This window comes from Mustela erminea, chromosome 11, assembly GCF_009829155.1.
Source record: "Mustela erminea isolate mMusErm1 chromosome 11, mMusErm1.Pri, whole genome shotgun sequence".
NCBI classification, from domain to species: domain Eukaryota; kingdom Metazoa; phylum Chordata; class Mammalia; order Carnivora; family Mustelidae; genus Mustela; species Mustela erminea.
In genome coordinates this window covers 12,011,604-12,023,298 of record NC_045624.1, presented here as the reverse complement: position 1 = coordinate 12,023,298, position 11,695 = coordinate 12,011,604, and the positions used below count along the sequence as shown (strand labels likewise).

General features: G+C 41.3%; 1 protein-coding gene across 1 annotated transcript; it reads right to left on the bottom strand.

The window, feature by feature from the left end:
• LOC116569690 (probable inactive serine protease 58) lies at positions 1-6,965 on the bottom strand. The gene is made up of 5 exons (XM_032306132.1): positions 6,665-6,965; positions 5,389-5,545; positions 3,610-3,860; positions 683-819; positions 1-291 (listed from the first exon to the last, which is right to left on the bottom strand). The coding sequence occupies exons 1-5, from the start codon at positions 6,702-6,704 to the stop codon at positions 142-144; spliced, it is 735 nt and encodes a 244-aa protein (XP_032162023.1). The 5' UTR covers positions 6,705-6,965; the 3' UTR covers positions 1-141.
• Between the last annotated feature and the right edge of the window lie 4,730 nt (positions 6,966-11,695).

Sequence of the window (11,695 nt, the reverse complement as noted above, 5' to 3'; positions counted from 1 at the left end):
TTAGTGTCTTTTTTTTTTTTTTTCTTAAACTGAATGTTTCCTATTTGGATTCTATCCAAGAACAAGAAAGGTCAAGAGAGTTGTGAATTCAGTACAGAAATCATGAAGATGTTTCCCTGGGGGACAGAGGAACAGAGTGCCTCAGTGGATATTAATAGTTTTCATGATCCATCTTGCATAGTGATGGACTTCTGTGAAGAATGCTTCACTTCCCAGGGTGACACTTCCTTTGTCCCAGCACAAGATTCCATGCAGCCTCCCATTGCAGATGGCTGGAGCAGCTGAGACTTCCTGCCAGAGAGAGGGAACAGGAGGTCAATGTTGCTTTGTCCTCATGGAAAAAGAATAAATTCAAAGACATGGCATATTATAGACTCAGAGGCATCTAAAGGACTAGACTCATTTTTCTTGAAAGGTAACAACCCTTTCTTCACATCCACCTAGATCTAACTTTTCCTGGTTCAAGCTTGAGCCCAACCTGAGTTCAGGCGGGAGGAGAAATGACAATAGTTCTACCGAGAACTATAAAATGAGGGAAGAGGAATTAATGACCAACCCAAAGACCTGGGGGGAGAAGAAAGGGACTCCAGGTCTTTTGGATGAGCACCACTTGATTTTCTACAATCACCCCTCCTCTTCATGGACCCCCTGCTATCTTTCTATCTGAAGAAAGGAAAAATACCTTGACTTTAGATATGATGTTCAAAGGTTTTCCCACACACATGATGTGTACTGCCATTCTATTTCCTACCATATTCTTGCAGTAATTGAAGGGATGAGAAGGCTGGTTTATCCACGTCAGGATGTCAGGGTCACTAACTATGGGGCAAAAAAGACAAACGAAGTCCACAGTTACTGTGCTTGTCACACATACTCTTGTGATGACCCCCTACTTTGTGAACACATTCCATCCTTCTGGGGGTTTCTCATTCGGTATCTATGTCAGAGCTGCAGATTCAGATCACGACGTTCTCCCTTACATCAGACAACAGATCTGTCATTCTCCGTCTCGTTGGCCTAATTCAGAAACCTTTGAAAACCCACCAGAAGATTATAAATGACCATGAAAACAGACACAAACCCATTGTCCCTAAGAAATCTTTATATTTGGCATCTATGTCAACTTCTTTATATTTAATCATTTAATTTTTACATTTACATTTAACCATAAAGGGAGAAACTATTTGTAATGTGTCTAAAGCTGCTTTTTAATGAAATAGATCATTTATAAATGGATTATTTATAAGTGTGTGTATAAGGATACGAATATATTTAATATATATAAGTCAGAGTGTTCATCTCCTCATTGTAATTGTTACTCTACTGTTAACCTCAGAATGCAAGATTTCTAACCAATATAATTCTATTTTCTGGTGGGAGAGACAAGGAGGAAGGCAACAAAAGACAGATTAGAGATTACTCAAACTAGCCCTAGTGTTGCTTACAGAGCAGGATTTTTCTGATAGTGTATCAACCTGATGTCCTAAAACAGAAAGTGTCAAGTCAAAAAAGAGAGGGGAATTATGTTCAGTTTTAGGTTTTTAACCTTGAATTGAAATGTGTAGCATAAACAAGGTGAAAGTAACCAAGCACTTGAAATAATGAATTCCTAATAAACATCCAAACTCTTACACCAAAGAGCTTACAGAATTAGTTTGTCACTATGATTCTGACATGCAGAACCCATATGATAAAACCTTTGTATGATTTTATTTTGTTTTCAAACAGTATGTAACAAATTACTTTTGTAATTACTTTGAATAAGACTTGAAAGTCAAGGATAAAAATCATAAACTTCATTTTTTTCAGATAATATATTCATGGGGCGCCTGAATGGCTCAGTGGGTTAAACCTCTGCCTTCAGCTCAGGTCATGATCTCAGGGTCCTGGGACTGAGCCCCGCATTGGGCTCTCTGCTCAGCAGGGAGCCTGCTTCCCCCCCTCTCTCTGCCTGCCTTTCTGCCTACTTGTGATCTCTGTCTGTCAAATAAATAAATAAAATCTTTAAAAAAAAAAAAAAAAAGAAAATATATTCACTTAGATTCCCAGAAATTTTCTTCTGAATTAAAAATGAAACTGCCAAATACTGAGAATATAAAATTCCCACTTTTTATTTGTTTTTATGGGACAGATGGATTGTTCTGGGGCCATCAGTGCTGGGTGTAAACCTGATTAATGTCATGACAATTGCATCAGTGAACACAGCTTCAACAAGACAATCAATGTCACCTTTGTAAAATCAGCCAGTCTGGGGGTACCTGGGTGGCTCCGTGGGTTAAGCCTTTGCCTTTGGCTCAGGGCATGATCCCAGCGTCCTGGGATGGAGCCCTACATCGTGCTCTCTACTCAGCGGGGAGCCTGCTTCCCTCTTCCCCTCTGCCTGCCTCTCTGCCTACTTGTGATCTCTCTCTCTCTGTGTCAAATAAATAAATAAAAATCTGTAATAAAAAAAAAAATCATCCAATCTGACCCCCTGCAATATATATGCCGGAAAGTGCCAAACAATGAACAACCGCCACGCCCCTACAGATGTAAACTCCTTCAGGCCTCTGAAAGTCCTCCAATCTCTGTACCAAAAGCTTTCCCCAAACTCCATCTAGGCCCAGTACTCTGCTCTGCTCAGTAAGACTGGTGTCTGCTCAGCTTTGTTCCTCCTTACTATAATCATTAATAAATTTAGCGTTATCATTTCATTTCAGCTATTGAGTGGTGGTCCCATTATCCTTTGACAGTCCCTAAAGAGGGTATGACAGGTTTTTAGCAGCCCCATGTAGTAAAGACCCACCAATAACCAACAAATGCGTATGAAAGCAACTTTCTTCATAAAGTGCCCTTGGTAAAACATGCTCCTGCAGAGACTGGATTTACTCTGCCCATACCAAGAGAGCTCAGAGGCTGGAAGCATGCATGTCGGCAACAGGGTCTGTGGCAATTTTTCTCAGAGGTAGGTCAAGGCTAGAGACACACCAACAGTATGTCATAATCAAAATCAATGCCCCTGTGCAGGCCCTGGTGTCTACCTGTGAGGGAGAGATTTTGGGGAAAGCAGTAGGTATAAGAGTTGTACTCTGTGGGTGGGAAGAGCACCCTCAGCTACCCTCATCTCCCAGGGTCTGCTTAAGCAAATCATCATCAACGTAGACTGGGTTGTCTGTGGCAGGGGATGGGAAGTGTCCTCTTTCACCTCGCTGTAAGTTCTGTTTTTGGTTTTCTCACTGCTGTTGGATAAATTGCGTGGTGGACTTTCAGCAGCTGTCAATGAGACAGTAAGCCAGCTTCCCACAGGACACCTTGATACTGTTCTTAGGTGAGGACTTCTAGTTCCTCCACTGTTACCTGAATTCAGTTCCCTGGACTCTGGTCTTGAATATTCTAGAGATAGGGCAGTTACTGCCTGGTCCACTCATTAGTGTCAGATTGGCTGCTCTGTATCAGTCTCTGAATGATATTTCTTGGCTTACAACCTTGGTAGGATAAGGTCCTGGCAATAATCACTGTAGGGTCAAAAACATTGCCTCATGGCAAGCATTCCCTTCAAGTATATCCCTCCACATTTTTTCCCAGCTCCAAAACCTCCTCAGGATGAAGAACACAGACTCAAACACTTACGGTTTTTGTATTCATTCCAAGTCCAGGTTGGGATAAAGCAGGAATCATTAAATGTTAAGGGCTCCATAGATATGGCTATGGTCCCCACGTGGGAGTTGAGTACAGCAGGCTTGGACAGTTTTATCAGCATCAGGTCATTCTCCAGAGATCGTGCCTTGAACTCAGGGGCAGGGATAATCAATGAGTAATTCCGTATCTGCTCTTTCTTATTTTTGATGCTGGGTTGATAAACTCCCAGTCGGATTTTAATGCTTTGGAAGAAAGAGGGCAGGGCGTTGGGAAAGAGAATGTCACAGAATTGTCAGAATGGCAACAAATGTCAGAAGTGACCTCCCCAGTCATCTTCATTTTCTCTCTTGTTCCTGAGAACTGAAGTGACCTGCTTTGGTTTGTCAAATTGTACTAGTTTACGGGGTTGTTGTATTAGGGTCTAGAGCCAGTGTATATATGAAATCTGGCATGAATCAGTCACCTAGAGCACACTTGGTACAGTCTAGTTTTATTATTGGTACTAAGATTTGGAAAATCTGAGTGGGTAAGTAATAGAGATGTGCCTTTACCATGTTGTCTCAAGCAGTTCTTGAGCAAGTGTATAATACCCTTCATTTCTAGATATTCTTGGGTCCTCTCAAGCCCATGTCACTATATTTGCAATGTGCTGCCTTCTTTATCATTGATCCCCAAGGCTCTTAGTCTATCAGGATTCCCATTATGATTTTCCATTGTATTTCCTAGAAATACACATTCAAACACACCCACTTCATCACCAGGAGTCCAATTGTGCCACAGATACAAGCACCATTTCCTACCAAAAACAGTTCATGCACTAGATATGGCTAAGGAAAAAATATCGAATTTTCCAACTCCCATTCTTGGAGGGGACGAACTATCTTTCCTTTGTATGTCTTATCATGTGCGGAGCAGGGGGTCCATCTGTGTTTGAATAAATGGTCTTGAATGATCAGGTGGCTGAGAACTGAGTTTTAAATGAGCCTTGTAAACTCTTGAAACTCTAAATAGGTCCCAGGTACACAGCACATTCTCATGCAGTCACAGCAGGGATGCAGATTTACAAGGGGGAGCAGGATTTTGTGCATTGTTCCCTTGTCCTTCTCCTGTTGCCTGCGTCCTGTGGCTTCTGCCTGACTCTTCCCTCACTCTGTAGGCATTCCCCTACTCACTACAGGCCACACTGGTCTTAAAGTTGGCCAAATACCTTCATTACTTCAGGGACTGTACGTACCCTCTACCTGGAATGTTCTCCCAGGCTTTATGCATTCAGCTGCCTCCTCCTCTTCCTGTTGGTCTCCTCTCTTCAATGTGGCCTGAAATGACCACCTTAACCAGAGCAGATCTCTGGTTTCATTCCTGTATCTTACAGCTTGCCATTCTTTGGTGTTTTATTTTGGGGTGTTTATTTGTTTTGGCTTACGTCCTCTACCAGAATATAAGCTTCAGGAGAGAAAATTTATTTCCATCTTGTTTCTTTGCTCTTTTCTCAGTGTATTAAACAGTTCCTAGACATAGTAAATGCCTAATAATATGTTGAATGAATGGATATTATTTATTCTCCATGAGAGAGTCTCCTGATACCTTCCTATTGATCTCCTCCTAAACCACCCAAATGGGTGTTATTTTTCCTACTGGGAAGGAGATCCTCTCTCTTCTCTGCTTTTCCCGTTCCCTTAGAATGTCATTAAGGGTGGTTGGGATGCCCCCCCAGACCTGCTTTTGTTTAAACAGATCCCTCTCAGCTCCCAGGAACAAAGGGATACTTACGGTAAAGGGCAGTGGGCAGCTGTCAGTACCCACTCAGGGTGAATGAGAGACCCCACACAGGGTTCTGATCTGGACTGCAGATAGACCATGTATGGAATAGTAAAATCTTCTGGTAAGTTCGGGTCATCATCTTTAGAATCTGTGGCCAGAATAACTCCTAAAGAATTAATAGAGTCACAGGTAGAAAGAGAGTCAAACAGAATGAGAGGCAAGAGTTGGCTAGGGTAGTTTTTCTCTGACCTAAGGCTTTTAAAGATAATACCAGGCTGAGTAAAATAAGTCAAGCAGAGAGAGTCAATTATCATATGGTTTCACTTATTTGTGGAGCATAACAAATAGCATGGAGGACATGGGAGTTAGAGAGGAGAAGGGAGTTGAGGGAAATTGGAAGGGGAGGTAAACCATGAGAGACTATGGACTCTGAAAAACAATCTGAGGGGTTTGAAGTGGCGGGAGGCTGGGAGGTTGGCGGAACCAGGTGGTGGGTATTAGAGAGGGCACGGATTGCATGGAGCACTGGGTGTGGTGCAAAAATAATGAATACTGTTATGCTGAAAATAAATAAAAGAAAAAAAAGATAATACCAGGGACTACAAATTATTTTAAACATCATTTTAAAAATCAGAAGGAATCATACATGTCACCAAAACTATATGCATTACGGACCTTGACACATGTCTTTGTTTGAGATGGAAATATATTAAAATTTTGTGAGACTAACTCATGCGCTGATCAGAAACCCTGATTGGCAGTGTGGTATATTACAAAAAGGGGCGGGGGGGATGCATTAGTCCTTTCAAACCAATATTTTTTTTTCAAAACATTATTTTTAACTAACTTTTGCCAAATAAACAAGAAAGTCATAATTACATACCACCTGACTTTGGCAGTGAGAGGAGGGATGGAAAGGCTCGGGGCAGGGATATAAGGCTTCTAGTGTACCCGACCTGCCTGCCTTCCCCGCACACTCCTCTGGGTCCACCTGCCCAGAGGGCGATGTGGCTGGCCAGAAAAAGTGGCAGTCCAAAAAATCCCCCACTTGAGTCTCAGGAGAGAGTGGGACAATATAGTGACTTATCCCGCCATGACCACAGGGCTCAGAGGGACTGTGAGAGCCCCCGGATAAGTCAGCAGAGGGAGTGGTTCCTTTTGTTTCCTTCCACAGTTAATTGAAAGAAATGCCCACCTTTTCCTGTCTCCTCAGTTGTGGCTACCTACTTCCCCTTCTGACCCACCCCACCTATCCCTCTCCAGGAAGCCAAGGCCAGCTGCTCACCAGCTGTGCTTAGAAGAGTGAAGATGAGACAGGGCTTCATGGTAGGCACGAATCTTGCCAGAAGTGGGCTAGTTGGATCAAGCTGCAAACCGTCCCAGTCTTTAGTCCAAGTGTCCTTGGCCACAACAGCTGGACGGAAACCTTAATTGGGGCTTAGAGGAAGAAGCAAGGATCTCATAGCAGTCTTGAGACTAGCGCTGCTCAAAACCCAATTATATGATGGCCAGCTTGGCACTGTCTCTGATGCAGGGTGGAAGAGGAAGGAGCAAACCAATTCAAGCACCTGATGTCTCCTCTCTGATCGCAAATCTCTCAGGAGTTTGATGTATCTGCTGACATTTTCCTTCCCTCTCTGTGACATGGCCTTTCTTTGTTGTCCCATCCTCCCTTTGTGACGGTGTCCCTCCCTGCCACCCTCATTTGCCATCTCCCTTCTTCTAAAGTGTCTCTCTGCCATTCGTAGAGACTCACCAAACCTTCAGATAATTTATTTAGAAATAGATTTAATAAACCATCTCTTGCTCCCCATTTTCATGAAGAGGAAGCTGTGGTCCTCATGGAAGTTATTGGCAAAATCAGGACTCAGACTGAATCTCTGGATTTCCTCTGGCATGTTAAACTTCATCTGAGCCCTGTGCTCCCAGAAACAGTGACTGCTAAAAATCCTCAGAAATTTGGGTTCGGAGAAATGGCTTACCACAAAGAACTACCCTTCTGCACAGGAGTTACTAGAGACTTTGCCACTCTTTCTTGTGGCTCCCATAAAACTCAGGATGACTCTTGTTTACCTGTGACAAAACCAAACACAGAACTTTCCCCTTTCGCTTGCACCTGCTAAGGTGGCCAGAACTGACCCTCCCATCTCCCTGTTCTTTGTCTCATGAGTGATTAGCTAAGCTTAGAATTCCTTTTTCCCCTGAAACTGGTTAAACACAGAGAGAACACTTTTTGTTCAGCTGACTGAGAAGTCCCCTGACTGAAACCAGTTGTTTTTGTCAACTACAAAACTCCCCACCTGTAAACATGTTTATTTCTCCCTCTAGAAGTCTTAAGGCAAAACCATCCTGCTGAGACACTATGATCTTCGGATCTGGGGTGTTCTTACTGCAATAGTCTGAATAAAATCATTCTTCTTACTTGTTCAGTTTTTATCTTTGACATTTATTACTCTCCAATGTGCTATACTCCTGTTTTAAGTTAGCCTTATATGGGAACTTAACTACCCTCCACCCCCTGCAGAGATATGAGACAAATAGTGGGTTCCATCAGAGACAGTTTTCTGTCTCTGATGCGTCCTTCCTTCTCTGGCTTTGGTATCAGACTCATGTTGACTTCTTAAAATGAGTTTGGAAGTGTTCCCTCCTCTTCAACTTTTTGGAAGAGTCTGAGAAGGATGGGTGTTAATTTCTCTTTAAATGTTCACTAGAATTTGCCAGTGAGGGTTTTCTCTGTTGGGAGATTTTTGATTACTGAGTCAATCTCTACTCCTCACTGATCTGTTCAGGTTTTCTAATTATAAAGTATTTACAACAGTGAGTTCTAATGGGAAATAGGAAATGCTATGTAATGCTTATTAAATGAAATGACTATGACTTAATATCTCCACATTTTCCAGGCTACTGGGGATGCCTTTCTTTCCCAATGTCCAAATATTTCTGTGAAGTCCTATATAGTGGTGAAGAGCATGGACTCTGGGGTCTAGCTTCTAGGATTTGATTCCTGGCAGCAAGACTCATGGCTGTCATACATTGAAGAAAACTGTTGACCTCCTAAGCTTCATGTAAGGAGGAATATTCGTGCCTATTTCTTGGATAGTTATGAGGTTTGAATATTACTTGAAAGTATGTAGACATATTGAAAAAACTTAATAAGTACCTGTCGTGATGATATTGATGATTGTATTTTTCACCTCTGCCACAAGGAGGAATGAATCCTGAATACTAAGAAAGAATAAACCTTCAGTATATCTCTGGTTCACAGAATTGGGATTTTGGCTCAGCCCTATCCTGGGCATGCTGCTCCTAAAGTCAGCGATTTGAGGCTGTTGAGCACCATGAGGGCATCTGGAGCACAGGTGTCCACAGTCTACTATAGCTCTCTCCCCCAAAATAAATTACTTTGCCCTCTCACTGTAACTGTGTTTGGCTCGTGACACACGGTGACGAATGTGAGACTCTGAACAGATGTGGGAGGATGAGGGTGGAGCCGGTCCGTAATCCCAGCCTGCCCTGCACTGCACGCATTCTCAGCTGGCTTCCTTCTCAGACATGAATGTGGGTGATGGGACTTTTGTAAGGTGGTAAGGGCTACGACTAAGTTTTGTGAAGTAAACAGCCTGGGAATTTCACTGAAAACAAACAATATATCTGTTCTGTAAAGTCTATTATATGTTTATTGATAAAAATATAGAGGAAAAAACAGCAGAAATATGAAACAACAATAAAAACTCACTAATTATAACTCCACTTAGCGTTGTCCGCTGTTAGCACGGCCAGCATTGCAATACTTTTGTCTCGACCCATTCTCTATAATTTTCACTCAACAAAAAATTGTTAATAATTTTTGACTTTTTTTAAAAAGAGCAAGCAGTTTAAGGTTATCAGCAATATTGAGAGGAGGGTACAGAGATTTCCCATATACCCTGTAGCCTTCCCCATTACCAACATCCCCACCAGAGTGGTACTCTTGTTACAAAGGATGAGGCTACACTGACACATTATTACCCATCAAAATCCATAGTTTAGTATGACTTATGTCATTAGAGTAGCATATAGAGTATTTTCACTGCCCTAAAAGTCCTCTGGGCTCTGCCTGTTTATGCTTTGCCTGACTTCTGACCCTTGGAAACTGCTATTCTTTTTATTGACATCATAATTGTGCCTTTTCCAAAATGTCTTATTGTTAGAATCATACAATATGTAACTCTTTCAGTTTGCTTCTGTCCCTTAGTGATATGTACTTAAGTTTCCTCCATGTCTTTTTGTTGCTTCATAGCTCATTTCTTTTTAGCACTGAATCATATTCCATTGGCTGGATGTCCCAGAGTTTATTTATCAATTCACCTACAGAAGAGCATCTTGGTTGCTTCCAAGTTTTGCCAATTACAAATAAATTTTCTATAAACATCCATATGTAGCTTTGTGTGTAAAGACAAGATTTTATCTCGATTGTTGGATCATATGATAAGACTATGGTTAGGCAGAGTCCATAGCTGAGATGGGGTACAGATAAACAATGATTAGACTGAGCTACTCAGAATACATGACTATCTCCAAGATTAAGTAAAGACTTGTATTTCTCTCCGTTAAATGAGACAGAACTTCTTAAGTGACCTTTAAAAGTACAACTAGAATAATACCAAGATAGTAACTAAATATCTTTATTTTTTAAAGGCCTTTGAAAAGTTGGGGCTCCTGATGGCTCTGTTGGTAAAGCATCGGCCTTCAGCTCAGGTCATGATCCCAGGAACCTGGGACTGAACCCCAGGTCAGGCTCTTTGCTCAGTGGGGAGTTGCTTCTCCCTCTCCCTTTGCCTTCCACTCTGCCTGCTTGTGCTCTCTCTGTCAAATAAATAAACAAATACATACATATTACATAAATGAAATCTTTAAAAGTATAACTAAAGGCTTTTAAAGTTTTAGTTTGATACCAAAATCACTTGCTATAAAAGATGAGTGATGATAATAGTTTACCTTTAAATAATGAATTAAGTAAGATTTCTAGGGTTAAAAAGGCTTCTATCTGTCTTATTAAAGCAAATTTTCTCCGATGAATTCATCTTGAGCATGTGCTGAAGTTCTTTGCTTGTTAATGGAAAAACCAACAAGTGGCTTATGGTGTGTACCAATACGAAGTAAAATTCCACAAGCCTATCTATCCTATATGGGAAAAAATATTTATGGAAAGCTATCTATCCTATATGGAAAAAAAAATTACTCAAGGAGCTGCACTTCTATGTGCAGATATTGCTTTATTTTACATAGCTACAAAAGGTCATAACCATGAGGCTGACAGTTGAAAGCCATCTCAGAGTTCTCAGGAGAAAGTGATAGGTAACTGAACTTGTCTGTACTATGATTAGACATAGCAAGGAAAAAAACACTTTCGACTTTAGGTAGCTGTTTCTAATATCAGATTGTTACCTCTTTATATATTTCCTTAGTTTTGCCCCAAAGATACCATGTCTTTCCTGGATCTTATGGAATTATGAATTAAGGATTTATTTGTAGTAAATATATGTTAGTGAGAGATATCTCTTCTGACTCTATAAAGTGGCTTATTTCAAATTACAGTATGTTTTCATAAGTCTTTAAAAAAACAAGATCTAGTTATTTATTTTAGAGCAAGAGAGACAGAGCAAGAGATGGGGCAGAGACAGAATTAGAGGGAGAGGGACAATCCTCAAGAAGATGCCCCACTAAGCCCGATGCGGGGCTCGATCCCAGGACCCTGAGTTCATGACCTAAGCCAAAAAAACAAGTCAGCTGCTTTTCCACCCGAGCCACCTGGGAGCCCGTGTTTTCATAGGTCTTTTTATGTGTTTCTCTGATTACAATGTTCACCCTTAAACAACATGAGCTTGAACTGCATGGGTTCACTTATTTGTGGACTTGTTACAGTACAGAACTGCAAGTAAATTTTCTCTTCCTTATGATTTTCCTTAAAAAAAAAAAAAAAGCTTTATTTATTCACTTGACAGAGAAAGGGTGAGAGAGTCCAAGCAGAGGAGAAGCAGTGGAGAGGGAGGTGCAGACTCCCTGCCTAGCAGGGAACTCCAACGTGGGACTCGATTGCAGGACCTACGGATCATGACCTGAGCCAAAAGCAGACGCTGAAATGACTGAGCAACCCAGGAGTCCCTCCTGATGATTTTCTTAAAATACTTTATCTCAACTTTACTGTAAGAGTATAGTATATACTCCATATAACATACCAAATATGTGTTAATCAAACGCTTATGTTATCAGTAAGGCTTCTGGTCAACAGTAGGCTATTAGTAGAAAAGCTTTGCAGAAGTCATAAGTTAACACA